Below are 27,056 nucleotides of genomic sequence, written 5' to 3'. Positions count from 1 at the left end.
TCGGTCCCTGCCTGGCTACTGCACGTGCAGCACCTGCCCCAGCCTTGCGCGCGCTCCCCCGAACGGGGCCTCCCACTGGCCTCACCGCCTGCAACGGCCCCCGCGCGTTCTCTCCCCCCGCGAGCTGCCCCCGCTACACACTCCAGCCGCAACTGTTTCGTCGGCCCGCCCACCCCGTCTCGCTGTGCGCGCGCACGACACCAGAAGGCAGCGGCACGTTCTCCGGGGGCGCCTGCGGTCTCGCGCGGTGGGGGGCGGGGCCGAGACAGCTGCGGCGTTTCCGGTTGGGCAGCGGGAAGGGCCGGAGACCCAATAAAGTCTCCGCTGTTTGGCCGCGCGCCTCCCCTATTCTCCCCCCCGCCCCCTCCCCATCTCCGCCAGCAGCGCCCTCAGCCCGGCCTGCAGCAGCCGCCGCCGCCGCCGCCATTGGAGGGGCCGCGCCCACCCCGGGGTCTGGCCGCGCGCGGAGCCCCCACCTCACCGGAGCGGCGGGAACAACGCGATCGAGAGACACCCCCCGCCCCTTGCGGCGGCGCCGCCGCGGTGAGTCCGGCCGGGAAAGGGCGGGCGCGAGTGTGGAAACCATCTCCGGGCAGGAGCGGGACCGAGGCCTCCGCACCCGCTCCCACCCTCAGTGCTGGGGCCGTTCCCGCTGGAGACCCGCCCCCCCCGTAAAGTGCTCGGGGCCGGTCACTGCCGGTCAGACTCGCGCCCAGGCCCCTCCCCCGCTCTTCGGGCTGCGGGATCCCCTCCCCCCACACGCCCCCGGGCTGCCCCTGTCTAGGGCCCGAGCCGGAAGTGCGAGGGGGCTGCCCCCGTGTGGGGGCGTGAACTCCCCCCTCCACCCCCCCGCGCGATTTTGGTCCCAGCCTTCACATGTGTAAACCCTGCCCCCAGGTTTATATTGAGGTTTACAGCAATAGAAAACGCGGAATCAAAATACTAAAGAAAAAAAATGGTGAAAGCGGTAGTTAATGTAAACAGCAGCCTTTGAAACCCGCGCCGTGCGGTACTGAGACCTGGGCGGGCAGCCGATTTCATTGCCCCAGTGGCGAGAAAAGCAAGCAAACAAAAACAGCTGCTCGAAATAGAGCCAGGTTAACTGAATTGCAAACTTTCGTTCATTTTTAATAATTTAGGATAATGTTTTCTCAAGTAAGTCTTTCTACAGCATGCAATTTTTCAGGGACTGTCCCCGTCACTTGTTGTTAGAATCAACTTGATGGGCTATCTCAGATGTCAGTAACCTTTCAGAAGTGGTGTGCCAGTTCTTCATTTATTCATGGTAATTTAAGGTTTCGCGTGCGAGTAATTCATTTTACATTTACAGAGGCCGGCAGATGGAACCCCAGGCTGGCAGCGGGCTGAGCCGCTCAGCCGGCTGCCGGTCTGGGGTTCTTTCTGCCGGCCCGTGCCCGCCGCTGGCCCCGCTCAGCCGTTGCTGGCCTGGGATTCTGTCCATCCAGGCCGGCAGCGGGCTGAGCGGGGCCAGTGGCGGGGACCCCAGGCCGGCAGTAGCGTGCCACAGTAAATCAGCCTGTGTGCCGCAGGTTGCTGACCACTGGGCTATATAATCCCATAGCTCCATAGGGAGGGGTGCAAATTAACCTATTCAGAGTGGCAATAATTTTTTTTTATGTCGGGGAGGCCAAATTTACTGATCTTCCGAGTCACATACAATAATCTTCAGAAGCTCAAGAGCCGCAAGAAATGCACAACCTGCCCTGTGGGGCAGTGACTGCTGTGGCGCTGCGCTTCTGCCCTGACATCACCTTGTGGAGCTAAAGCCCTTAGTTCCCCCCTCTCCAGAGGGCAGAATCCCACTACCCCGCTGCAGGGCAGATGCCCTGAGGCCCCTCTTCCCCACTCCCCTGCACAGTCTGGTAGGTGAAGGAGTGGGGATGGCGTGGGCTGTGAGACACTTTAACTGTAAAAAAGCCACATATGGCTCATGAGCCACAGTTTGGCCACATCTGGATTATGTTTTTAGGTATATGAGGAAGGGGCGAGCAATTCTATTGAGTGGTATTTTAGAAGTGGATCCTGAAATGGTTTGTGTGTGATTTGTGCACACTTTTTGGTACATCTATGAAGGTGGGCAGCAGTACCATATAGTAGTTGGTGCAGGTGCCTGAGTAGCAGTGACTTTGGGAGATCTTAAGGACAGGGCCGGCTCTAGGCACCAGCAAAACAAGCTGGTGTTTGGGGCGGCACATTTTTAGGGACGGCATTCTGGCGCGGGCCATGCCGCCCCTAAAAATGTGCCCCGGCCACCCTAACTCACCTCCGCTGCTGCCGCTCGCGCGCCGCTGCTCGCCCTCCCTCCCAGGCTTTCAAACCCGGGAGGGAGGGGGAGATCCCGAGCGGCTGCGGCGCGCGAAACAGCAGATTCGCGCGCCGCGGCCGCTCGGGATCTCCCCCTCCCTCCCAGGTTTGAAAGCCTGGGAGGGAGGGGGAGACCCCGAGTGGCCACGGCACACGCGCTGCTTCTCCCTCTCCTTACCTCCCTCCTAGGCTTGAGAGCCGGGGGGGAGGAGGCAGGGCTGGGGATTTGGGGAAGGGGTGGAGTTGAGGCGGGGCCGGGGGTGGGGTAAGAAAAAAACGGGGGGCGGGGCGGCCAAAATTGTTTTTGCTTGGGGCAGCAAAAATCCTAGAGCCGGCCCTGCTTAAGGAAAGGAGTTAGAAAAGTCAGTAAGGAAAGAAATTAAGATGCAATAAAGTAAGAGAGAGAAGAGTTCAGGAGAATATGTTCAGATGTGATTATAGATGGATTTTGCCAATTTAATTTTTCTTTCCAATTTAACTATCTTTACAGCTAAATTAATCTAATTTTTTGCTAAACTTAGATTCTAAATCTGATATTACCAAGAAAATGTTGTTGTTGTTAATTATATTATAAATGTTTCTGAAAACTAATTCTGGCATGGGATGAATTTTCAGCCAATTCAATATCCTCATGTAATGTACTTGAAAAAGAGGACTGTTTTGTATTTAAATCATATTTTTATTTGTTAAATACATTTTTCTCTTTAAAATAAATCTATTTAAAATTAAATTTTAAATTGTCTATCTATGCTAAGCCTAAATTTACTATAATTTATTAAAATAGTTTAAATTAAAAAAAAATCAAACAGTACGTTTGGTGGCAAAATTTTAAAGTCAAACCACTGAACTAGTGGAAGCCCCTGGTGAAGAACCTGGAACCAGACTATATTGAGATGATAAACCAGCTTTTGACAACAGTAGCCTCTTTCGTAGGTGAAGCGGGAATATTTCCTTCATTTCACTTTATTCAGTTACTTCAGTTTAATACCTAGTTCATTAAAAGTTAAAAAAACAAAACAAAAAAAAACCCAACAGCTTGTTTTCCTCTTCCGCTCTGTGACTAAAAACTAGATGAGAAGATGAGATCTATTAGTTTTAAAATATTGAAAGATACATTGATCAGGAATGTACAGGCTATATTTAGTTGGAAATGAACATGTTTTAATACTTACCAACCAATGATCACTTTTCTTTAGGAAAATAAAAAGTACATGTATTTGTACATACAACACTAAAATTGATGATATAAAACAAGGTTTCTTGCTTGCTGATTTAAATCATGATTAAAATGGGTGATTTAAATCAATCCATCCTGCATGGACTCCATAGTGTAGCCACCTCAGACCCTGGGACCAGTGCCTCTGACCTCCTGAGCCCCCAAGTCCTTTACACGCTGGCACTCTGGCTTCTAGTTTAACCCCATCCGGGACAACATGGCAGGGAAGCCAGAATCACAGGCTTAGCAAAGGAATTTCTTAGCGTCACTTTATTCTTAAGAAAACAGTAAAGTTACAGATCTTTGCAAAGTAACAGATGTCTTGAGATGCACACCCTTCTAGTCACTCTTTCTGTGAGTGTGAGGTCTTATCAGTGTTTTAGACTAGGCAGAGTCCCTCTTGCCTTCTCTCTCTCTCCAGCTGGTTGTTCTTGTATGTAGGATGGATGGTCCCCTTCTCAAAGAATCAATCCCCCCTTTGTTTTTGTCATGTATCCAGGCTGAGAAGCTGCAGATCTACCAACTATGCTGATGGTCCTGTTTAGAAAATCCATGGGAGTAATCAGCAGATGAGAACAGTTAAAATTAATGGGCCTAGATCATGGGTTTTCAAACAGGGGGGTCCCAAAGTTATTATGTGGAGCGTCTAGAACTGTCATCTTCCATCCCAAACCCTACTTCGCCTCCAGCATTTAAAGTAGTGTTAAATATAAAAAAAGTGGTCTTAATGTAGAAGGGGGGGTCGCATTCACATGCTTGCTGTGTGAAAGGGATCACCAATACGAAAGTTTGAGAACCACTGGCCTAGATTGCTCTGATACCTTCAGTGGTAGTCCTTCAGTGAGGTGACAAGCACCCCTCCTGGGCAGGATAGTGGCTCAATATGTTACAATAGACTTGTCTTAGAGGCTATGGCTATACTAGCATCTTTGTTGGTAAAACTTTTGTCAGTCGGGTGTGAAAAAACCACACCTCTTACATAAGTTTCACTGACAAAAGCGGTGGTGTGGACAGCACTGTGTCCATTGCTGCTCGTTGGGGATGGTTTAATTATGCTGACGGGAGAGCTCTCTGGCATCAGCGTAGAGTGGCTACGTGGGAGACCTTGCAGCAGCATAGCTGCAGTGGTACAGTTGTACCACTCTGTCTGTAGTGTAGACATAGACTTAGTCAACATTGCACATGTTTAGCATGTAGCACAGTGTGGTGGTTACAATAAAAATGGAGCTCACAATTTGATGCATTCTGATCCCAATCTGTTACAGACTCACCTTATTTTTATGCTTTCATTTGGGAGACAATGAAAGCCAAAGGGTAGTGTTAAACCACAGAAATTCCTATAAATATAAAATGCATTGAAGTATAAAATAATTCAGCCTCCCAAGAATGGTTAGTAATATGCCATGTATCAAGAAATTCTGAAAATAATTGGACATGAAGGGAGGAAGAGAGAGGCTCAGAGACAGACAACAAATTAGGGGTATGGAAGAGCTTCCATATGAAAAGATGTTGAAGAGATTTGGGATGGTTTAGTATAGAGGGGGATATAATAAAGGTATGTATAATAAGTGGTATGGAAAAGGTAAAAGGACCCATCTTATCCACCCATTCTCGCAATAAAAGGATAAGGTGTTCAATAAAATTAAAAAGAAACATAATGTACACTTAGCCTGTGGAACTTGTTGCCACAAGATATAATTGAAACCAGCAGTTTAGCAGGATTCATAAAAGGATTGAACATTTAGTATGAGTAGTGAGACCATCCAGAGTTATAGTAAGGATTAAAATAAATAATAAAATCTCAAAGGTTTTTTTTAACCCATGTTTCTCGTTTCAAGATGTGTGTAAATCAAAGCTATGTCTTCCAGGAAAAAAGAAAAAGCTTCCATCTTTTAGGTAGATTAATTATTTCTCAATACGGAAGTGTACAGTTGGGTGACCATTTTTCTGTGCGTATGTGAAGGATTTTTTTCTCAGCCCTAGAGCAGTGACTCAACCTTACTTCCAGACTGGATCTCCTAGACACTACCTCAATACAAATAAATAATAATATTAACAATAATATTATTAATAATTTACTACCACACATACATTCCTCTCCCAGTACAAGGGCACCGATGAAAACGGTTGATGGTTAGACTGGGTCTTCTATTTACAGCAATAATTTATCTAGACATCTTGTTATCACACTGTCACTTTTCACTGTTGGAGACGCTATCAGTTGAAATCTAGTCAGTTTTTTTAAAATGAGTTACATAAGAATGGCCATACTGGCCATTCGTCAGACCGAAGATCCATCTAGCCCAGTATTCTGTCTTCTAACAGTGGCCAATGCCAGGTGCCCCAGAGGGAATGAATTGATCACGTAATCATCAAGTGATCCATCCACTGTCACCCATTCTGCTGCATCTGTCTTAATCTCTTTGTGATTTTGTTTTGGTTTTACAGTCAGTTTTTTATTTTATAAACATTTTTATTCCCTTCCATTGTGTGAAAAACCCGTACATACTGGAGAAACCACCTATAAAGAGGGCTGTCAAATGCACAAAAAACTGAAAAAGAAATATTTTTTTCTCTGCTTTTTCAATGTTGGTAATCCTAAGTGTAACAGCAGCAGGTAGACAGACTTCAGACCGCAGCATGGTTTTTTAATTTACCGTCATTCTGTGTGCCACAAATGTGTTTTTTCATGAAAAATAATTACAGTGTGGAAAGGAGGGTTTAGTGAATAGAGTAGTTGACAGAGTTAGGAACTCATGATTCTATTTACAGCTTTATGAAATGCTTATGTGGCCTTGTCCCAGATGGTTAATTTCTCATTATAGTTTATTAATCTGTAAAATGAAGATAACAGTCCTACAGTGGTTTTGCAAAGATTAACTTTGTAAAGTGCTGTCTACTTTTCAGATGAAATGTGTAGTATAAGTATTCTCATATCAAGCAAAGAAATGTTTGTCAGATGAACATGGTGCCATGAGCTAAATATTTGTTATATAGGTCCCTTGCATGTGGTTTATTTGCAAAGTCGCTCCGCTGATAAATATATACCAACCAGGCCCACCTGGTAAACAGAAATAGAATTTAAATTACTTGCACAAACTCCACTTTGTGCAGTGACTTGCAGGCCTAGGGGAAATCGTATTTGTATTTCTTCAATCATTAATTAAATTCATATATCAATTTGCTATGTAAGAGAAGTATGTGGATTTTGTGTGAAGAAAGATTCAGATGGCGATGACACTTTTCGTAACTATCTTGAGGGTTTGTAAATGTCTGGATTGGCTTGATCTAGCTGGGATTAATTTTTATTCTAGAAATGGAGAAGGGCATCAAGCTAATTCAAAATGAATAAAAGTTAAAAAGTAAATTTTGTATTATATGAGCTAAATATGCACTGTTTTACCTCTATTGCAGGAATACAGAAGCTTGCTGTTTTAGACTTGTAGTGCTGTGCAAGCTCCAACGGACCATAAAAAAAATGGACATGTTCCAGATACTGCGTAAAACATCAGAGCGTTTAGAATGTGATCACTGCAGTTTCAGAGGGACAGATTATGAAAACATACAAATTCATATGGGTACCATCCACCCAGAGTATTGTGATGAAATGGATGCTGCTGGTTTAGGTAAACTTATATTTTATCAGAAAAGTGCAAAACTGTTCCACTGTCACAAATGTTTCTTTACCAGCAAGATGTATTGCAACGTTTATTATCACATCACATCACAACATGCAGTACCTGAAAAGTGGAATGAAGACCAGAAAGATCAGTTAGAAGCTGAGACTGAACCCCTGAAAACAACACTCATTCGGGAGTCACACAAACCTGCCCTTTCCCCTGAACCACACAAACCTGCCCTTTCCCCTGAACCCCCAAAACCTGATCCAGTTATTTCCCCCAAGCTTCAGAAACCGGCGGTGTCCCCTGAACCTGAGAAGCCTGCCCTGATGGTGTCCCCTGAACCTGAGAAGCCTGCCCCAGCAGTGTCCCCTGAGCCCCAGAAGCCTGCCCCGGCAGTGTCCCCTGAGCCCCTCAGGCATTCCCCAGCCATGTCTCCTGAGCCCCAGAAGCCTGCCCCGGCAGTGTCCCCTGAGCCCCAGAAGCCTGCCCCAGCGGTGTCCCCTGAGCCTCGAAGGCGTTCACCAGTGGTGTCTCCGGAGCCCCAGAAGCCTGCTCCAGCAGTGTCCCCTGAGCCCCGCAGGCGTTCCCCGGCGGTGTCTCCGGAGCCCCGCAGGCGTTCCCCGGCTGTGTCCCCGGAGCCCCGCAGGCATATGACTCAGACGCGGAGGCCTGCTCCTGCTTTGTCTCCGGAGCCCCGCAGACCTGCTTCTGCAATTTCCCCAGAATCGTGGAGGCCTGCTCCCTCTGCTTCTCCTGAGCCCTGGAGGCCTGCTGCTGCTATTTCTCATGAGCTACAGAAATCTCCCACCGCTGTCTCTCCCTGGCCTCCAAAACCTGCCCCGGTGGTCTCCCCCGAGCCGCGGAGGCCTGCCCCGGTGGTCTCCCCCGAGCCGCGGAGGCCTGCCCCGGTGGTCTCCCCCGAGCCGCGGAGGCCTGCCCCGGTGGTCTCCCCTGAGCCGCGGAGGCCTGCTCCTGACCCTTGGAAACCAGCATCCTTCTCTGAACCCCAGAAATCTACTCTTGTTTCGTCTGAGCCATGGAAACCCATCTCCTCTGTATACCCTGAAGGTTGGAAACCTGTTCTTTCTCCTGATACTTGGATGTCTGCTCCCCCTGTTTCACCTGAACTCCGAAAACCTAGTCACACTGTTTCCTCTGATGTTTGGAAATCATCTTTGTTTTCTGATCTTCGTAAACCTGCTCCCTCAATGTCTCCAGAGTCTTGGAAACTTACTTCCGAGTCCCGGAAGTCAACCTTCTTCTCTGAGACTCAGAAGTCTGCCCCCACCATTTCCCCTGAGGGACAGAAACGGGCCCTCTTCCCTGAATCCCGGAAAAGAGCCCTCTTCTCTGAGCCTCGAAAATCTGCTCCTGCTGCTTCGTCTGAGGTCCAGAAACGTGCTTTCTTCCCTGAGCCTCAGGTGTCTGCTCCTAATGTTTCCCCTGAAGTCCAGAAACATATCCTCTTTACTGAGTCCCAGAAACCTGCTCCTTTCTCTCCTGAAGTCCAGAAACAGGCCTTCTTCCCAGAGCCCCAGAAACCTGCGGCTGTTTCCCCTGAAGTCCAGGAACATACTTGCTTCCCAGAGTCTCAGAAAGCTTCTCCTGCTGCCTCCCCTGAGATCCAGAAACCTGTCCCCTTCACTGAGTCCCAGAAACCTGCTCCTGCTGTTTCTCCTGAGGCGCAGAAACATGCCCTCTTCACTGAGTCCCAGAAACCTGCTCCTGCTGTTTCTCCAGAGACACAAAAACAAGCCTATACTGAGCCGCAGAAATGTGGTGTTTCCCCTGATGTCCAGAAGCATGCTCTGTTTTCTGAGACCCAGAAACCTGCTCCTGCTGTTTCCTCTGATGTGCAGAAACATGCTCTTTCTACTGATCCCCACAAGCCTGCTCCTTCTGTTTCCTCTGAGGTCCAGAAAAATGTTCTTTTTCCTGAGTCTCTCAAACCTGCTTCAGCTGTTTCCTCTGAGCCCCAGACGCCTATTGAGTCCGATGAGAGTGATTTCCTAGCTCAGAGTTTAGAAGACCAAAAAACACTGGATGATCTATTGTCTCAGGAAGATCAGTCAATCTTAGTGAAGGAGCCTTCAGAAGATATGTTGTATTCATGCCCCAAAAAGAAGCCTAAGAAGGAAAACCAGGAGACCTCCGATAATGAACTAAATAACAGTGAATGTGGAAAAACAGAGATGGATTCTGTCGAGATAAAAGAACAAGAATCAAATAGTGATCAAGAACAGTTTGATACGGAATCATCTGATTACAACAAAGAGAGCAAAATAGATGCAACTACTCCCATTCAGCCACAGTGCGTACTGCAGTTTACAGAAGAGAAAGAGGCTTTCATCTCAGAAGAAGAGATTGCAAAATATATGAAGCGTGGAAAGGGAAAGTATTATTGCAAAATTTGTTGCTGTCGTGCAATGAAAAAAGGTGCTGTTTTGCATCATTTAGTTAACAAGCATAATGTTCAAAGCCCCTACAAATGTAAAATATGTGGAAAGGCTTTTCTTTTGGAGTCCCTTCTTAAAAACCATGTTGCTGCTCATGGTCAAAGTTTGCTTAAATGTCCACGCTGTAATTTTGAATCAAATTTTCCCAGAGGCTTTAAGAAACATTTAACCCATTGCCAAAGCCGTCATAGTGAAGATACAAATAAAAAGCAGTTGGACAGCCTTGAACCACTTGAACAAATGTGATTTTTTTTCTTATACTCAATGAGTTTAATTTACTAAAATATATAAGTATTGCTGTATGTTAGCTAAGTAAGTAGTTTAGCTGATCTGACAAGTCAAAAGATGCATGGTTTATTGTACTGTGTTTAACTTGTCTTATAGCTGTATTACTGAAAGGATTTATTATTCAAAAGTTGTTATAAATACACATTCATGTCCCTGTTTTATTCATCAATAAATTCATACTTTATTAGTCAGAGATGCTATATTTCTGAAACCAAAACAGGGGTGAAAACTAGTTTTGTAAAGATTGTTGTAAAACATGCAGGCAATAAAGTAGAGGTGTGTGTGGCAAACAACCCATATCATATTACTGTGAAGACTGAACTTAGTTTTTCACATCTCTCAAATGTCTTATTTTTTAAAATGTGAAGCAAAGCCTCAAAATTAGTAGCCCATGAAACTGAAAGTTTGATCAGGCATGAAAGAATGATGTTGGTTCTCTGGAATAATTATGCCATGAGCTTGTGATTGAGTATGTAGCATTTGTTGGAAATTCACTGCTCTCATCTCTTTGAATTATTTGTCTGACTATAAAAATGTCAAGGTACTTATTTTGTGACGTATTTTGACCATGTTTTAAGCATGTGCTAATATACATTAAATTGATGGAGTAATATCAGATTGACTATATATATACAGCAACCAGAATTTTCTCTTGTTGACTCCGATGTTTTGGTATGCCAGAGAAAACTGAATTTCTTGTATCTGGTAAAATGTTATGCTTCAATCTTTTAATAAAAGGCTAACTTGAATACTGGGCATTGTTTTTGTCTAGTCTTTAAAAGAAAAGCCTGTGATAGTCCACTATGTTGTAGTCTCAAATACTTTTGAATAGCAGCATTCAGTGCAGAATAAATCTGAAGTTTTTCTGTAGGTATTATAGCTTTCTGTTCATGGAAGTAAAAATAGTTTAAACTCCCATGTCTGTACTTTGGAAAGGAGCATTAAATGTAAGAGGAAGAAAATACTTGTAATATACCATGGTAGGGAACGCATACACTATTTTAGTGTTTTGTCCCATTTCCAATCCCTTTCATAGAACCGTAGAATCATAGAATATTAGGGTTGGAAGAGACCTCAGGAGATCATCTAGTCTAATCCCCTGCTCAAAGCAGCACTAACACCAACTAAATCATCCCAGCCAGGGCTTTGTTAAGCTGGGCCTTAAAAACCTCTAAGGATGGAGATTCCACCACCTCCCTAGGTAACCCATTCCAGTGCTTCACCACCCTCCTAGTGAAAATGTTTCCTAATATCCAACCTAGACTCCCCCAACTGCAACTTGAGACCACTGCTTCTTGTTCTGTCATCTGCCACCACGGAGAACAGCCTAGCTCCATCCTCTTTGGAACCCCCCTTCAGATAGTTGAAGGCTGCTATCAAATCCCAATTTGCTCGTCTCTTCTGCAGACTAAATAACCCCAGTTCCCTCAGCCTCTCCTCGTAAGTCATGTGCCCCAACCCCCTAATCATTTTCGTTGCCCTCCGCTGAACTCTCTCCAATTTGTCCACATCCCTTCTGTAGTGCGGGGACCAAAACTGGACACAATACTCCAGGTATGGTGTCACCAGTGCTGAATAGAGGGGAATAATCACTTCCCTCAATCTGCTGGCAATGCTCCTAGTAATACAGCCCAATATACCATTACCTTCTTGGCAACAAGGGCACACTGCTGATTCATATCCAGCTTCTCATCCACTGTAATCCCCAGGTGCTTTTCTGCAGAACTGCTACTTAGCCAGTTGGTCCTCAGCCTGTAGCAGTGCATGGGATTCTTCCTTCCTAAGTGCAGGACTCTGCACTTGTCCTTGTTGAACCTCATCAGATTTCTTTTGGCCCAATCTTCCAATTTGTCTAGGTCACTCTGGACCCTATCCCTACCCTGCAGCATATCTACCTCTTCCCCCAGCTTAGTGTCATCTGCAAACTTGCTGAGGGTGCAATTCATCCCATCATCCAGATCATTAATAAAAATGTTGAACAAAACTGGCTCCAGGACCAACCCCTGGGGCACTCTGCTTGATACCGGCTGTCAACTAGACATAGAGCCGTTGATCACTACCTATTGAACCCGATGATCTAGCCAGCTTTCTATCCACCTTATAGTCCATTCATCCAGCCCATACTACTTTAACTTGCTGGCAAGAATACTGTGGGAGACAGTATCAAAAGCTTTGTTAACATCAAGATATATGACGTCCACCACTTTCCACATATCCAGAGAGCCAGTTATCTCATCATAGAAAGCAATCAGGTTGGTCAGGCATGACTTACCCTTGGTGAATCCATATTGACTGCTGCTGATTACCTTCCTCTCCTCCAAGTGCTTCAAAATGGATTCCTTGAGTAACTGCTCCATGATTTTGCCAGGGATTGAAGTGAGGCTGAATGGTCTGTAGTTCCCTGGGTTCTCTTTCTTCCCTTTTTAAAATATGGGCACTATATTTGCCTTTTTCCCATTGTCCAGCACCTCCCCCAATCGCCACAAGTTTTCAAAGATAATGGCCAATGGCTCTGCAATCACAACAACCAACTCCCTCAGCACCCTTGGATGCATTAGATACGGCCCCATGGACTTGTGCACGTCCAGCTTTTCTAAATAGTCCTTAACCTGTTCTTTCACCACTGAGGGCTGCTCACCTCCTCCCCATACCGTGTTGCCCAGTGGGAGCTGGGAGCTGACGTCTGCGAAGACCAAGGCAAAAAGAGCATTGAGTACTTCAGCTTTTTCCACATTATCTGTCACTATGTTGCTTCCCCCATTCAGTAAGGGTCCCACACTTTCCCTTACCACCTTCTTGTTGCTAACATACCTGTAGAAACCCTTCTTGTTACCCTTCACATCCCTTGCTAGCTGCAACTCCAATTGTGCCTTGACCTTCCTGATTACACCCCTGCATGCTCTAGCAATATTTTTATACTCCTCCCTAGTCATCTGTCCAAATTTCCACTTCTTGTAAGCTCCCTTTTTGAGTTTAAGCTCACTGAAGATTTCACTGTTAAGCCAAGCTAGTCGCCTGCCATATTTGCTATTCCTTCTGCACATCGGGATGGTTTGTTCCTGCGCCCTCAATAAGGCTTCTTTAAAATACAGCCAGCTCTCCTGAACTCCTTTCTCCCTCATATTAGCCTCCCAGGGGATCCTGCCCATCAGTTCCCTAAGGGAGTCTGTCTGCTTTTCTGAAGTCCAGGGTCCGTATTTTGCTACTCTCGTTTCTTCCTTTTGACAGGATCCTTTTGTTTTAATTATTTTTGGATGTTACTCACCTAACATTGCTATTTTCCAACAGATACAGTAAGTTATGCTTATCTGCTTTGGCCATATATTAATGCACTTATACTGGAATAAATATTAGTAACGGACTGTGTATTTTCATTGCACTTTTCAACAGTGGGAAGTCAACTTGTTACTTCCAATGAAAGCAATATACTCTAGGCTGTACTGTAGACAATAGTCCTGCATTGTAAGGAGGGCAAGTACATAATGTACCAGGCAATATGCTTCTAGTTTTCCCATAATCACATGAGGATTTGAAGGTCACTTTCATGGGCTCATAACACAAGAACTAGGGGTCACCAAATGAAATTAGTAGGCAGCAGGTTTAAAACAAACAAAAGGAAGTATTTTTTCACACAGTGCCGTGTCAACCTTGGAATTCCTTGCCAGAGGATGTTGTGAAGGCCAAGACTATAACAGCGTAAAAAAAAAAAAAGCTAGATAAGTTCATGGAGGATAGGTCCATCAATGGCTATTAGCCAGGATGGGCAGGGATGATGTCTCTAGCCAGGGTGGATTTGGTTTAAATCAAATTGATTTAAATTATCAGGAAGACTTGATTTAATCATGCATTTCTACATAAAAGTGCATTATTGTTGGTTGTTATAACCTTAATACATATTCTTCACAACTCAGAGATAGATGTAGGTTTCATTTTTAGAAGGTACACACTATACATTTTTAAAGTGATTTATTTTGAAAACTTTTCAGATTAATTTTACAGCTATATCAGAAAATGGATGATTGGTTATTTCATTTACCAAAGGTAATTGAAGCAGATATTTATGAAGTCATTGGAAGGTGAACTATCTCCAATTCAACGGGTTAATCATTAATATTTGGATGATTTTCTTGCCATGCTGTATTAGGAGGAGAACATCAACAGACAGACATTTAAATTGTTTTATTTAACTAAAACAACAACATTATGTATGCTGGATTCTTTTCTTCAACAGCAAACATAATATTTTAACAAAACAAGCATATGAATTTTTGAATTTAGTTAAACATTCCAAGTTTTTTAAAATCAGGTTTGTTTTTGTTAAAATTGTTTTTAACTAAAATAGTTAAATGAAATAGTTTAAAAAAAACACAAATTAAATCGACTAGGTCAGCCAGGTCAACATGAGAAACTTAAAATATTGGCTTCTGCAGCTAACTCAGTCGTCTTCATCTTCATTTTCCTGTTTGTTCATAACCTGGAAAAGAAAAACAAGCTTTCCTGCTTTTTCAGGTCCAAACGATTTCTCAATTTGGAATTAATTAGTCCAAAGGAAGAAAATATTCTTTCTATACCAGCAGAAGATGCTACTGCTGTTAAAAGTGAGATTGTCACTTCAACAGTCTCTGAATCTAAGTGCTTAAGTGACTTCCACCAGTTCACTGGTGTGGCTTTCTTTAAAACATCATCAGCAAACATATATTTCTTGAATGGTTCGCCCTTCGCTCTGAAGTTTCTTATAATTGGCATTATGGAGGGATGATTGCTGGATGTCCATGTCATAGCCAACTCCTCTTCTTCTGCAGTTAAGGTTTGACCCTGCTACCGAGTATTGAGAATATTTGCAAGAAAATGAGCTGGAGATACTGCTTGTCCCATTCATTTTTTTAATGCTTGTAATTTAACTCTGTCATTGCATATTTATCTTTTTAAGATCTCACTCAGTTCCTTCCAAATTTCATCAGAGTCAGCAATAAAACAGCTATTTCCCTGCATTTTGTTCAAGGCTACAGAAATAGGCTTCAGGCTATTCAGCATGTGTTCAACATTTCTCTTAAGTCCAATGTTGAGAACTGTCACAATGCCATCTATTTTTTCACAAATGGTCATCAGATTAGGCCGGTTCTTGATATAGTGCTCAAAACAGTCCACTACTGAGTTCCATCGCACATCTTGTGGGAGAGTTAGCTTAATTCCTCCCACTTTTTTCAGCGCAGCTGCTGCAAAGTGGTTGTTACAGAAGTATTTTGCAATTTCAACATTTGCCTTTATTTTTGGAACACTGAAGTCTTTGGCTAGGAGGTGCATCAAATAAGCACTGCAATCCTATGTTGTTAGCTTGGGACTCTCTTCTAAATTTCTTCTCGTCTTGGATACATTTGCAGCATTATCTGTGACCAAGCTGAGTACGAGACATTTGAATTTTTTTTCGCAGTTTGTTATAGCTTTTACTGCTGCTACTTGTAAGTATTCTGCTGTGTGTGCATTTCCTGATGAATCAATTGTTTCTGTAAGAAAGAGATTCCTTTCTTCTCTTGTCACACAAGCACATACAACAGGATCATTATGGACATTGCTCCACCTATCAAGACTGAGATTAACAATTTCACCTTCTAGACCTTTTGCACATTGCTCAATTTCTCTTTCATACACTTTATCCAGCAATTTGCCTGCAACATCTGCTTTGTTGGGTGGACTGTGTCCTGGTCTTAATGACTGAACTGTGTTAATGAAGTGTGGGTTCTCAATTATACGGAAAGGAGAGTTTGTTGCATAAACAAACTGGGCAATTTTTTCATCAATTACCTCTTTTTGTAATCTGCTGGTTCTTATCACAAATTTACCTATGGATGTTTCTGGATGATGGAGATTTTTTTTTCTTTTTGCTACAGGTGACATACTGTGCTATGTGACATACATGTGACTGAAACACTGTCATTGGCAGATAACTCTGAAACTATAGAAAATGATGGTGATCTTGAAGGTGGATAGTCTTCAGAATACTGTATGTTGAGGATGGATTCTCCTAAACAAAATAAGTCAATGTTGTTATTTAATTATTACCATACTGCTCATTTAGTATTACTCATGGCATTCACTGACATTCAGTACTACTTTAAAGGTGAAATTGTAAAAGGAAAATCTGCCTATTTCAGCTATTTTTTATCACAACTGCATCTAAAATGATAGTACCATAGAGTAACAACTATATTTTTTGCTCAAACATGAGAATTCAAGAATAGTCCAGAAGGAAGACAGGTAGTCCTTAAGAAAGAAGAACGAAATAAAAAAAAAATTACCAACCTGAAGATCCTGCATGTTCAGACATGTTCCTTTCATCATCTTCAACGTAGCTTCCTCCTGAGAAGGAACACTTCTCATGATGTTGTTTCATTCGGGCAACCAGGCCTTGCATTTCTTTGTTGGTATGTGGCTTTTGACTTATAAGGACACCTACTTCGATGTGGCAATAAAACACATCATGTATCTGAGGTTCTGTGTGAAGACAAGTTATTAGTAGTTCAGAGTTTCCTTTTGGCTTGAGTATAGCCCCATAACTCTTCAAATGCCTTGTGATGGGGTGTGACTCACCACTCTGGCACCTCCTGCTGGTTGTCTTGGGAATTAGCTCTGCATGGTAGTATGCCCTCTGGGTGCTGCCTCGCCGCCATCACTTCTGCTCTAGGACCCATGTCTCTCCAAGGACTGTGGCATCTGCTTCAGCAACACAGCCCTCCGGCTGTGCCACACAGTATGCTCCCGCCTTCTGGGAGACCTGCAGTGCACTGTTCAGCCATTTCCCTTAGTGGCTGCTGCAGCGAGTTGTCTGGCCACTTCCTCGTGGCCCCAGCATCCTCTTTGCCCTTGACTCAGGGCCTCGGTGTGCAAACCCCAGCAGCCAGCCAGGAGCTGTCTCTTGCTCCACCAGTCCTGCTAGCAGCACTGCTCTGTCCAGGGTGCTGGCAGTTCTCTCAGCCCATCAGAGATACAATCCTTCCTCTGTGGGCTCCCAGTAGAAAACTGCCTTCCTCTGCTCTGCCGCTCCCTTTTTATATGGGTCTGTTTGGCTGCTCCCTTCAGCCCTTCTCTGTTTGCTTGCCTTCGGAGCAGCATTGGTAGGGCTGCTTTTAATCCCTTTTCTGCCAGTGTGGGGCAGCTGCCAAGGAATATTTGTCTACCCATGCCTGGACAGATGGTTCCTAAGGGCCAACTTTCAACAGGATCTCTCCTCAGCGATCCAGTACATGTACATTTTCCAGTCAATTGGGATTGTAATCAAGTGAGAGAAATCCATGCTTCAATCTACACAAAGGCTTACCTTCCTCGGAGAAGACCTAGACTTTGCTTAGGCCAGAGCCTTTCTCTTAGAAGAGAGATGTTTCAAAATTCATGACTCCCTGATAATAGCTCTTAAGGGGAACGACAGTACAGAAACATATTTTTTCTAAGGTCACATCCTACAGCCTCGTTAGCCTGTCACACCCTTTGTTCTTCTAAACATGAGTATTGGGTGACTGGTTGGTACACTCCAAATATAGTGCTGAATGCCAAACGTGGCCTTCAAAGGAGACTGACCATTTATCTTCGAGTGCTTCATTGGTGGGAGGAAAGGGGCTTCACCCTCTTTTACAATATCACCAATCTAGACTGGAGTATGCATTGCCAAGACCTGCAAGTACATGGCCTGTGGAATACCTGGGACTCCAGACTGCATATCCATGTACTGAAACCTAAAGCACAGTACTGTGACCCTGAAAAATAAGTTTTGGGGTGCTACTACACTAACCTGTCTATTGCCCCCTTAATCTGTTCTTCCTGAGGTAAAAGTTTCTGGGGTTGCTAAGGAAACACTCAAAAGACAGGGATATAACTTTCTAATAAAGTAATTGACATAGGCAGTAATCTTTCCAAAACAAAGCATCTTTTTATTAAAATAACTAATAATCCCTAATAGTGTGTCCTAAAAATCCTAAATGAAACATGAAAACGTGGAAGTAGCCATGCCAACTGTAAGAGGCCAATCAATTGAGATGAGCTATCATCAGCAGGAGAAAGTTTTTTCCTTTCCTTCCACCTTTTCATGTTCTCTGTATGTATAAATATCTTCCGTGTGTTCCATTCTATGCATCCGATGAAGTGGGTTGTAGCCCACGAAAGCTTATGCTCAAATAAATTTGTTAGTCTCTAAGGTGCCACAAGTACTCCTGTTCTTTTTGCGGATACAGACTTACATGGCTGCTACTCTGAAAAAAATCCCTGAGACACACATCCCTTATTGTAGGTTAAAGAACACTTGAACTACAATATCATATAGTTCAAATGATACTAAGCGAGGCAATTTATTTGCCAGTGGCCAGTTTGCAAGAAATTGCTAACAGCAGATCTCAAATTGCTTTAAAGTTTACTAGATAAAATACAAGTAAAACACACACACATTACAAGCATACACATCTTAAATACTATACAAACTATTCTAAACTAATACTAAAACTATAATTAAAAGAATATTAAGCTTACCCTATAAATCCGTTGCTGTTTTCTTTTAAAACCAAAGCACTGCTGCTGTTCATCTCCTGGTCAGTCAGTTCTGTTCTGCTCCAGCTTTCCGCTCGCGCTGTCTCTCTCTCTCTCTGCAGCAGTTTGTCTTTGGCTTCTCTTGCTGGCTCTTCAGCTCTGTCTTGCCTCTTCAGACAGTCTCTGGACTCCCAAAAATGCTGCTGGCAGCTGGCCTTTTATGCTACATTGTATATCTGTCTTTATATAGCTTCCTATTCTCGGCTACTCTCTCGCACATGCTCAGTCTTGACCATTACTTTAGAATTCTGATTGACAGGTCAGACCTTTAAAACAAGTTGTGACCAGTATGAGTGGGTTCTGACCAGCTAGAGGCTTAACTGACCTCTCCATCATCCCTCCCTTCCTTGCATATACTCACTGTTGTTTACTTCAAGTTAGGACTCTGCAGACCCTTACACACACTTGGCCTTTTGTCATGGTGCCATCATGGAAATTCTGGGCTTTCTGCCAGGGCACCTTTTTAAAAATGTTTTAGAAATCCTAAGTTCATACTGAGCATGCTCCATTATCCATCTCAGAGTGGAGTGATTTTTGCTTATTCAGAATGGAGATCAAAAATACGAAGTAGAGACTGGAGAGTTTTCTCTGATAGTAATACAGTGGTCCCTCAAGACCTTTCACTCATCCCTGCAGCATTGTGTAATACAGGTGCTTACCAACACCACCATGGCTATGTACTTCAATAAATAGAGAGGAATGCATTCCCAGATCTTGTCTTTGGAGATAAGAAAACTTTGGCTGTAGTGCATCAAAACCAAATCCACCCAATAGCTCTTCACCTCATAGGGAAGGAGAATGTAGCGGGGCACTTGCTTAGCAGGTGGTCTCAGGATCAACGTGAGTAGTCCCTGAAACCAGCAGCAGGCAGATCACTATTTCATAGATGAGTCACCCAGTAATATTAGACCTCTGCTTCCAAACAAAACACCAAATGCCAAGTGTTTTGCACAAGAGCACACACAAGTGCTCTCTCAGTTGCATTTCTGCTGGACTAAAGCTGTAACCTAAATGCCTTCCCCCTCCCATTCCCCTGATAACCAGGCTCATAAGGAAGATAAGGCTGAACACAGCAACCATAATAACCTCAAAGTGGCCTGGTGTCCAGATCTGCAGCTGGCTGGAGAACCACCATATACTCTACCTCCATCTCTCTACCTCCTGTCTCAACAGCAAAGCAGAATTCTGCTTACCATCCCAGAGACACTTCACCTTGAGTGTGAAGGATAAGATGCTGACAACTGTGGAATGTTTCTGCATTCAAAGTTCCACCCATACTCTAGCAATCTAGAAAGGAATCTAGACGAGCAACACTCAAAGGAATATCTATGAGGACCTCTTCTGTGCCAGATTTCAACTCTCTACCCTCCTCTATTAGAAGAAAAAAGTTGTAAAAATTGATGTTTTAATAACGAGGAAAGTATTTTTCCACTTTCCCCATACTCCAAAATATCTTAAACCACACTTACTCTAGCTTTAAAAACAAATTTAACCTTCAAGCAGAAATCAAGCCTGGAATATTTCAGCATAGATGGTGAAATCTTATGTAATCGTAACCATGCTTTCTTCTAATTTAATTCACACTATCATATGTAAAAATAAATCAAAACCTGACAACTCTTTGAGTCAACAGCAGTTCATATTCTTTCAAAATGAGCAGCCACATGTAGTTCTCCTTTCTGTTCCCAGGGAAAATATCTTTAAACTCAGTTTTTTTTTGATGAATTAAAGGTTTCTACACAAAGTAATCTTTGCTCAGTTTGTGTTTGTTTCATTTGACAATTGAACAGACATCTTTCCTAGCTTTGGAGCCAGAGTATCAGTTTTATTTTCTACTTTCATCAATAGTTTTTTATGGCAGAAAGCATAGCCACCATCACCAGAGGGCTATAAGAGAGTGCATCTAAGGGCTGCATTACCGTAATATTTGCATACCTCACAGTCTTTAATGTATTTATCCTCACAACATCCTTGGAGGTAGATAAGTACTACTATCCCTATTTTACAGATGGGGAACTGAGGCATAGAGAGACTAAATGACTTGTCTAAAGTCACACAGGCATCTGTGATAGATGGGAATCAAACATGGATCTTCCAGCTCACAACACCCTATCCACTTGACCATCCTTGCCCTATCCCCAACTGTAGCTGCCAGCTGGATTTTTGTGCTATCTACCCCTACACTACAGAAGATACTATTTTCTAGTATCCAGTGCCTGCCATTGATGCATCTAATGTCTACATTTTGAGGGTACTATCTGACACCCCTCTTTGGGTAACGTGCCTTTGAGTTTTCTTTTAAGACGGTCTTCTCTTTCTGTGTTTGGGAATATGCATGTTCTCACTTTGTCCCCACCAAGATGTAGCAGTCAGTGAATTTCTCTTTGGGTGTTGGACTCACCCTAACTGTAATTCACAAAGTCCCAATAGTTAAGTTGTCTTTTGCTCTTTACATACCATACATAATAGGAAGGAACCATAGTTTTTTGCAGTGTTGTGGCCATGTTGGTCCCAGTATATGAGAAAGACAAGGGAGGTGAGGTAATATCTTTTATTGGGCCAACTTGTTGGAAGGTACAAGCGTTTGAGCTACATAGAGCTTGTCTTCAGGTCTGGGCTATCGTTCTGGCCCAGTCATTCTTCTGTTATATAATCCACAGTGGAACAGCTTCGACAGGAGAGATTGGGGAGTCTCATATCAGAATATCCTGTAGACCAGAGGTTTCCAAACTTTTTGCCTGCATGACCCCATTTTGAGACTTACTGTTTCCTGTGACATCAGACAGTAACCCAGCCACTGAGGAATCCAAGTAATTTGCACATTAAGTACATTATTTAATGCACTCTAATGTGACACATGGGCTTGCATGTTATAACACAGCTTCTCAAAGTCCGATGGCGTGGTAGAAACTGGACATCTAATCTCCAGTGTGACATCAACGGTAGATTGTTGGCAAGATGTTTTAGACACAAGTGCACTGAATCCAGCTTCACACAAATATGTGCTTGTGAATGGCGCACCATCAGTTTCAAGGCGCATGTTGAGAGTGCAGGATATTCATTCTTGACAGTGAACCAAAACTCCGGAAGAGAAAGTTGGGCATATGTTGGTTGCAAGAATCGATCACAGGAAATTTGGATGAGCTGTTCAATTTCAGCTGCTGGGAAATGCATGGCATCTGGCTTGCACTGTAGGGGGGTTCGCACCCAATCATACTTTGTCATGTCCAGCTTGGGGGAAAAAAGGATGCAAACTGTTCTTTCCTCTGGCTGAGATGCTCTTTGTCATCTGAGTGGGAGGCTGAATAATTTCATTGTTAGCCAGGAACTTGTAGAGTTGCGTGAAGGATTTACAGTTTGTCTTCAATTGATTACTCTTCCAGAAAACAATTTTCTTCATGAATCCTATCGTTCAATCACTCAGTTGAAGGATGTAGGTATTCTTTCCTTGCAGACCTGTTTTCAGTTTGTTCAGTTTCCCAAATATGTCTGTGACATAAGTCAGAAGGCATATCTTCCTTTGGCCACAGAAAATCAACAAATTCACTCTTTGCAGTCCATTCCATAGGCACGCAGCTTGTCTGAGGCTACATCTACACTACAGGGGGGAGTCGATTTAAGATACGCAAATTCAGCTACGTGAATAGCGTAGCTGAATTCGACGTATCGCAGCCGACTTACCCCACTGTGAGGACGGTGGCAAAATCGACCTCTGCGGCTTCCTGTCGACGGCGCTTACTCCCACCTCCGCTGGTGGAGTAAGAGCGTCGATTCGGGGATCGATTGTCGCATCCCGACGGGACGCGATAAATCGATCCCCGAGAGGTCGATTTCTACCCGCTGATTCAGGCGGGTAGTGTAGACCTAGAGTTCTAAGAATCATCCCAGTATTTTTCCTTTCAAGAGCCAACGAGCTTCAGTGTGGAACAACACCACATCATGATTGGACCCCATGTCTTCACACAGTTTTTCAAACAGATGTGCATGAAGAGGTTGAACCTTGATGTAGTTCACAGTAGACAAGACCTGCTGCAAAACTTCACCGACCTCTAGACTTAGAGCTTTAGCTGCCAGTTCTCTGGGAATCATGCAGTTAGTCCACAGAGCAGACAGAGCAACTTTCTTTACCAAGGCATGCAGACCTGCTTTATTGCCTTCCATAGATGGAGCTCAATCTGTGCAAAAGCCCACCATGCGATCACACAGGATATTGTAATCTTACATGTAGCCATGTAGCACATTGAACATTCTTTGTGCTGTTTTGTGTCCAGGTAGAGGGAGACAGAACAGAAGGTCTTCAAGAATTGCACCCTCCCATGTGTATTTCATAAAAGTCAAGAAATGTGCATCACAGCTCTCAGTGCTCACATCAACTTGAAGAGTAAAAGCATCTTTGTTTTTCAGATGCTCCACCAGTGTGGGTTCCTGATCTGCTGCTATCACCTCAATCCCTCACTTCACTGTGTTTTTGGAGAGTTGTATGGCTTTGAATTCGTTTGCCTTTGTTTCCCCACCCGTTATCTTCACCATATTTGCAGCTGGCAAAATCAAAGCCTCTCTAATTGTGTGGAGCTTTTTGGCCTGTGTGATGCGGTAATTCACCTCAAATGATGCCTTGTGAGTGTGGTCAGAGATGGACGTGGCTCTCTGGCATTGCACTTGTTGATGCAAAAGTTCTTTTTGGAGCTGGAAAAATGACCTTGTTTTTTCTATGTGTGGTTTAAGTTTATTAGTCTTCATGCTTTTGCTAGATAATACTGTGTAACGTAGCAGGCAGTTTGGCCTTCTTTTGTTCTTGACAAAAACACAGGAGACTGGTGAAGCCATGCTCAAGGAAACCCTCATCATATTTGTTAGCACAGTGGTTCCCAAACTTGTTCCGCTGCTTGTGCAGGGAAAGCCCCTAGTGGGCCAGGCTGGTCTGTGTACCTGCCGCGTCCGCAGGTTCGGCCGATCGCGGCTCCCAGTGGCCGCGGTTCGCTGCTCCAGGCCAATGGGAGCTGCTGGAAGTGGCAGCCAGTACGTCCCTCAGCCCGCACCGCTTCCAGCAGCTCCCATTGGCCTGGAGCAGCGAACCCCGGCCACTGGGAGCCGCGATCAGCCGAATCTGCGGACGCAGCAGGTACACAAACCGGCCCAGCCCACCAGGGGCTTTCCCTGCACAAGCGGCGGAACAAGTTTGGGAACCACTGTGCTAGCATGTTTCTTGAACTCCTGTTTTTCATTCATCCCTAAACTCACTGTGTGAGGTTAAAGCAGATACTCTGCATAAAAATGAGTCCATTGCACCTCTTCTCACAAATAAGGAGGAATTCACTGTTAAGCAAATGAGGCCAGGACTTAGGAAGGCTCTGTGTGGTGATGCTAGGGCACCACAGAGACAGTGACTTACAACGATTCTTTATCCTCTGGTGCCAACAGGGTATTCAGGGTTGCATAAAAGAAGATAGAGGCCCTGCCATAAGGTGATAACAAGTGGCTGCAGATTCCCATCTCAGAAAAGGCTAGCATATGTGCAGTGGCAGTGAAAAAAGCAAACAAAATGCTGGGAATAATTAAGAAAGGGATAGATAATGGGACAGAAAATAACATGTTGCCTCTATATAAATCCATGGTACTCCCACATCTTGAATACTGTGTGCAGATGTGGTCGCCCCATCTCAAAAAAGATATATTGGAATTGGAAAAGGTTCAGAAAAGGGCAACAAAAATGATTAGGGATATGGAATGGCTTCCGAATGAGGAGAGATTCATAAGACTGGAACTTTTTAGCTTGGAAAAGAGACAGCTAAGGGGAGATACGATTGAGGTCTATAAAATCATGACTGGTGTAGAGAAAGTAGATAAGGAAGTGTTGTTTACTACTTCTCATAACACAAGAACTAGGGGTCACCAAATGAAATTAATAGGTAGCGGGTTTAAAACAAATAAAAGGAAGTATTTCTTCACACAACGCACAGTCAACCTGTGGAACTCCTTGCCAGAGGATGTTGTGAAGGCCAAGACCATAACAGGGTTAAAAAAAAAACTAGATAAATTCATGGAGGATAGGTCCATCAATGGTTATTAGCCAATATGGGCAGGAATGGTGTCCCTAGCCTCTATTTGCCAGAAGCTGGGAAGGAGCAACCAGGGGATGGATCACTTGATGATTACCTCTTTTGTTCATTCCCTCTGGGGCACCTGGCACTGGCCACAGTTGGAAGACAGGATACTGGGCTAGATGGACCTTTGGTCTGACCCAGTAGGGCCATTCTTATGTTCTTATAGGCTCATACCAGCTCAAGCAGAGAGGATGCTCTATCAATAAGGCTGCTGCCAACAAATAAGGATCTTCTGGATTCAGGTCTCTCAGCTGGATGCTTGCACATTTGGGGGGTGCAAATGGCAAAACATTATCTGCATAGCCCCCTCTGCATAGCCAAAGTGTCTGGACCTCCTCCACGAGTGTTGAGCCAGGAAGGCGGCCTCCGCACAATGTGACCTTGCAAGCAACATATGTGCAAGGTCACACCAGGTGCAGGCCATCATTTTGTAGATCAAAATGGCACAGCACATTTGTGGAGCAGATCCAGACACATTAGGGGTGGACCACATCATCTCATGTGCCAAATCTAGAGGGTTGGACCCGCAATCCATCTGTTGGGGTCGCAACCCACAGTTTGAGAACTGCTGCTGTAGACCCCTGTTCAAATCCTTTCTCTTCCTCTGGCAGAGAGCGGTAAATTGAACATGGGACTCTCACATCCCAGGCTAGTGCTCTTACCACTGGGATAAAAGTTATAAGGTGATTAGTGGCGGCTCCTCCTCTCCCGCTCCTGATTTGGAAAGGGACCAACGCAGGGTAGGTGGCCTCTGAGTATGCCAACTGGATCAGGCCCCATATGCAAGATAGGTACGCAAACGCCTGTCTTCCCCCTGGTTTGTAGATTGCTGTGGGGCTTACATGGGAGATAAGTGGTCACACAGAGGGAGGCTGCAGTGCATATGCCTAGAGGCAGAAACATAGGCGCCTAGGGAACTTTTACCCTGAAAATTTAGGCACTGGGTGAGTTCAGGCACTGGATCCAGCAGGAGTTTTGAGGATTGCAATGGAGCCTAAAACTAAGTACTTTTGTGGTTCCCAGTGCATGCCTGGGGCGGCAAGCCGCGGGGGACGCCCTGCCGGTCCCTGTGAGGGTGGCAGTCAGGCAGCCTTCGGCGGCGGATATGCCAAAGCTGTGGGATCGGGGACCTCCCGCAGGCATGCCGCCGAAGGCAGCCTGCCGTGCTTGGGGCGGCAAAAGAGCTAGAGCCGCCCCCTGGTGGTTCCCACCCTAGGTGCTTGATTCTTCACACTTCTGAATCCCTGGAGCCAAACCTCAGAAAAGCTCCAGTGTGATTGGGAATGTCAGTGGAAGGGAGAATGGAGGTAACAGCTCCGTTCCTCCCCCCATGCATGGCAGTGTTATCTGAAACATACTGAAGTAAAATGTTCCATAGTAAGTCACTTTCAAATTTAAATTAAATGCTCTGCCTTCAACTTTAAAAAGAAAATTAAATCCCTATAAACTCTTATTGGAAATAAACAGATTCAGGTACTCAGCTGAAAATTTACTTTTTAGAGTGAATTTCTTCCCAAGTAATCTGAGCTTTCATAAAGCTAATAATTAGCAAGAGCATACACATTATGTATGGCTAGTTGGTAACGCCATGTTCACAGTCTCAGAAGTGCTCTCCTAACAAGCGAAAAAAATGCTTAAGAAATAAGCAAATGTCACTTCTTGTCTTCTGTATAACGCCAGATAATCATGACCTGAATCGGTTGTGTTGGCAGGCTCCCTACCCCGCTCTGCGCCTCCCCAGAAGCGGTGACATCCCTCAGCTCCTAGCTGGAGACACAGCCACGCAGCTCTGCATGCTGCCTCCTCTCCGAGTGCTAGCTCCGCAGCTCCCATTGCCTGCGAACCACAGCCAATGGGAGCTGCAGGGGCTATACCTGTAGGTGGAAGCCACGCACAGAGCCCCCTGGCTGCGCCTCCCCCTAGGAGCCAAGGGATGTTGCCACTTCTGGGGAATCCCCCTTAGGTAAGCGCTGCCCAGAGCCCTCACTCTCTCCCATGCCTGAACCCCCACCCCCACCCAAACTTCTGCTGCTGGGGGGGGGGGGGGCGGCAGTGGCCTGAGACTGCCCCAGCAGCAGCCGGTACAGCTGGCCACTGCTAAAATCACAGAAGTCACGGAAAGTCACAGAATCGGTGACCTCTGTGACAAACTCACAGCCTTAACTATAATCTATTAAAATCATTTACATTAAAAAAATGTAAAACAGTACATGCTTGCCAGCAAAGTTTTAAAGTCAAGCCACTGAACTGCTGGAAGTCTGACAAAGCACCTGGAACTAGAGTTTGTTGAAGTGCTAAACCAGCTTTTCACAGCAGCAGCTTTTTCTGTAGGTACAGAGAGAATATTTTCTTCATTTCAGTTTATTCTGCTAGTTCAGTTCAATAACTAGTTCAATCAAAGTGAAAAAACTGATTGGGAGTTTAAAAAGCAGGAAAGCTTGTTTTCCTCTTCCAATCTAAATAAAAACTAGGT

At 44.4% G+C, this 27,056-nt stretch overlaps 1 protein-coding gene and 1 long non-coding RNA gene across 3 annotated transcripts; one reads left to right on the top strand and one right to left on the bottom strand.

Annotated features, from left to right (window-relative positions):
• The first annotated feature begins 276 nt into the window (after positions 1-276).
• On the top strand, positions 277-10,657 carry CHAMP1 (chromosome alignment maintaining phosphoprotein 1). Of its 2 annotated transcripts, XM_065580987.1 has the most exons (3): positions 392-543; positions 6,956-8,064; positions 8,098-10,657. In XM_065580987.1, the coding sequence occupies exons 2-3, from the start codon at positions 7,020-7,022 to the stop codon at positions 9,864-9,866; spliced, it is 2,814 nt and encodes a 937-aa protein (XP_065437059.1). In that variant the 5' UTR covers positions 392-543; positions 6,956-7,019; the 3' UTR covers positions 9,867-10,657. The 2 variants fall into 2 exon arrangements, with proteins under 2 accessions (XP_005295964.2, XP_065437059.1); XM_005295907.5 differs by having other exon boundaries at positions 277-543; positions 6,956-10,657.
• Positions 10,658-13,859: 3,202 nt separating this feature from the next.
• LOC135980799 (uncharacterized) lies at positions 13,860-18,729 on the bottom strand. Its single transcript, XR_010597699.1, has 2 exons — positions 18,423-18,729; positions 13,860-15,930 (listed from the first exon to the last, which is right to left on the bottom strand). It is a non-coding gene; the product is annotated as an uncharacterized LOC135980799 (long non-coding RNA).
• Positions 18,730-27,056: the final 8,327 nt, after the last annotated feature.

This window comes from Chrysemys picta, chromosome 1, assembly GCF_011386835.1.
Source record: "Chrysemys picta bellii isolate R12L10 chromosome 1, ASM1138683v2, whole genome shotgun sequence".
NCBI classification, from domain to species: domain Eukaryota; kingdom Metazoa; phylum Chordata; order Testudines; family Emydidae; genus Chrysemys; species Chrysemys picta.
The sequence above is the reverse complement of the archived record's forward strand: the minus strand, read 5'-3'. Positions and strand labels throughout refer to the sequence as shown.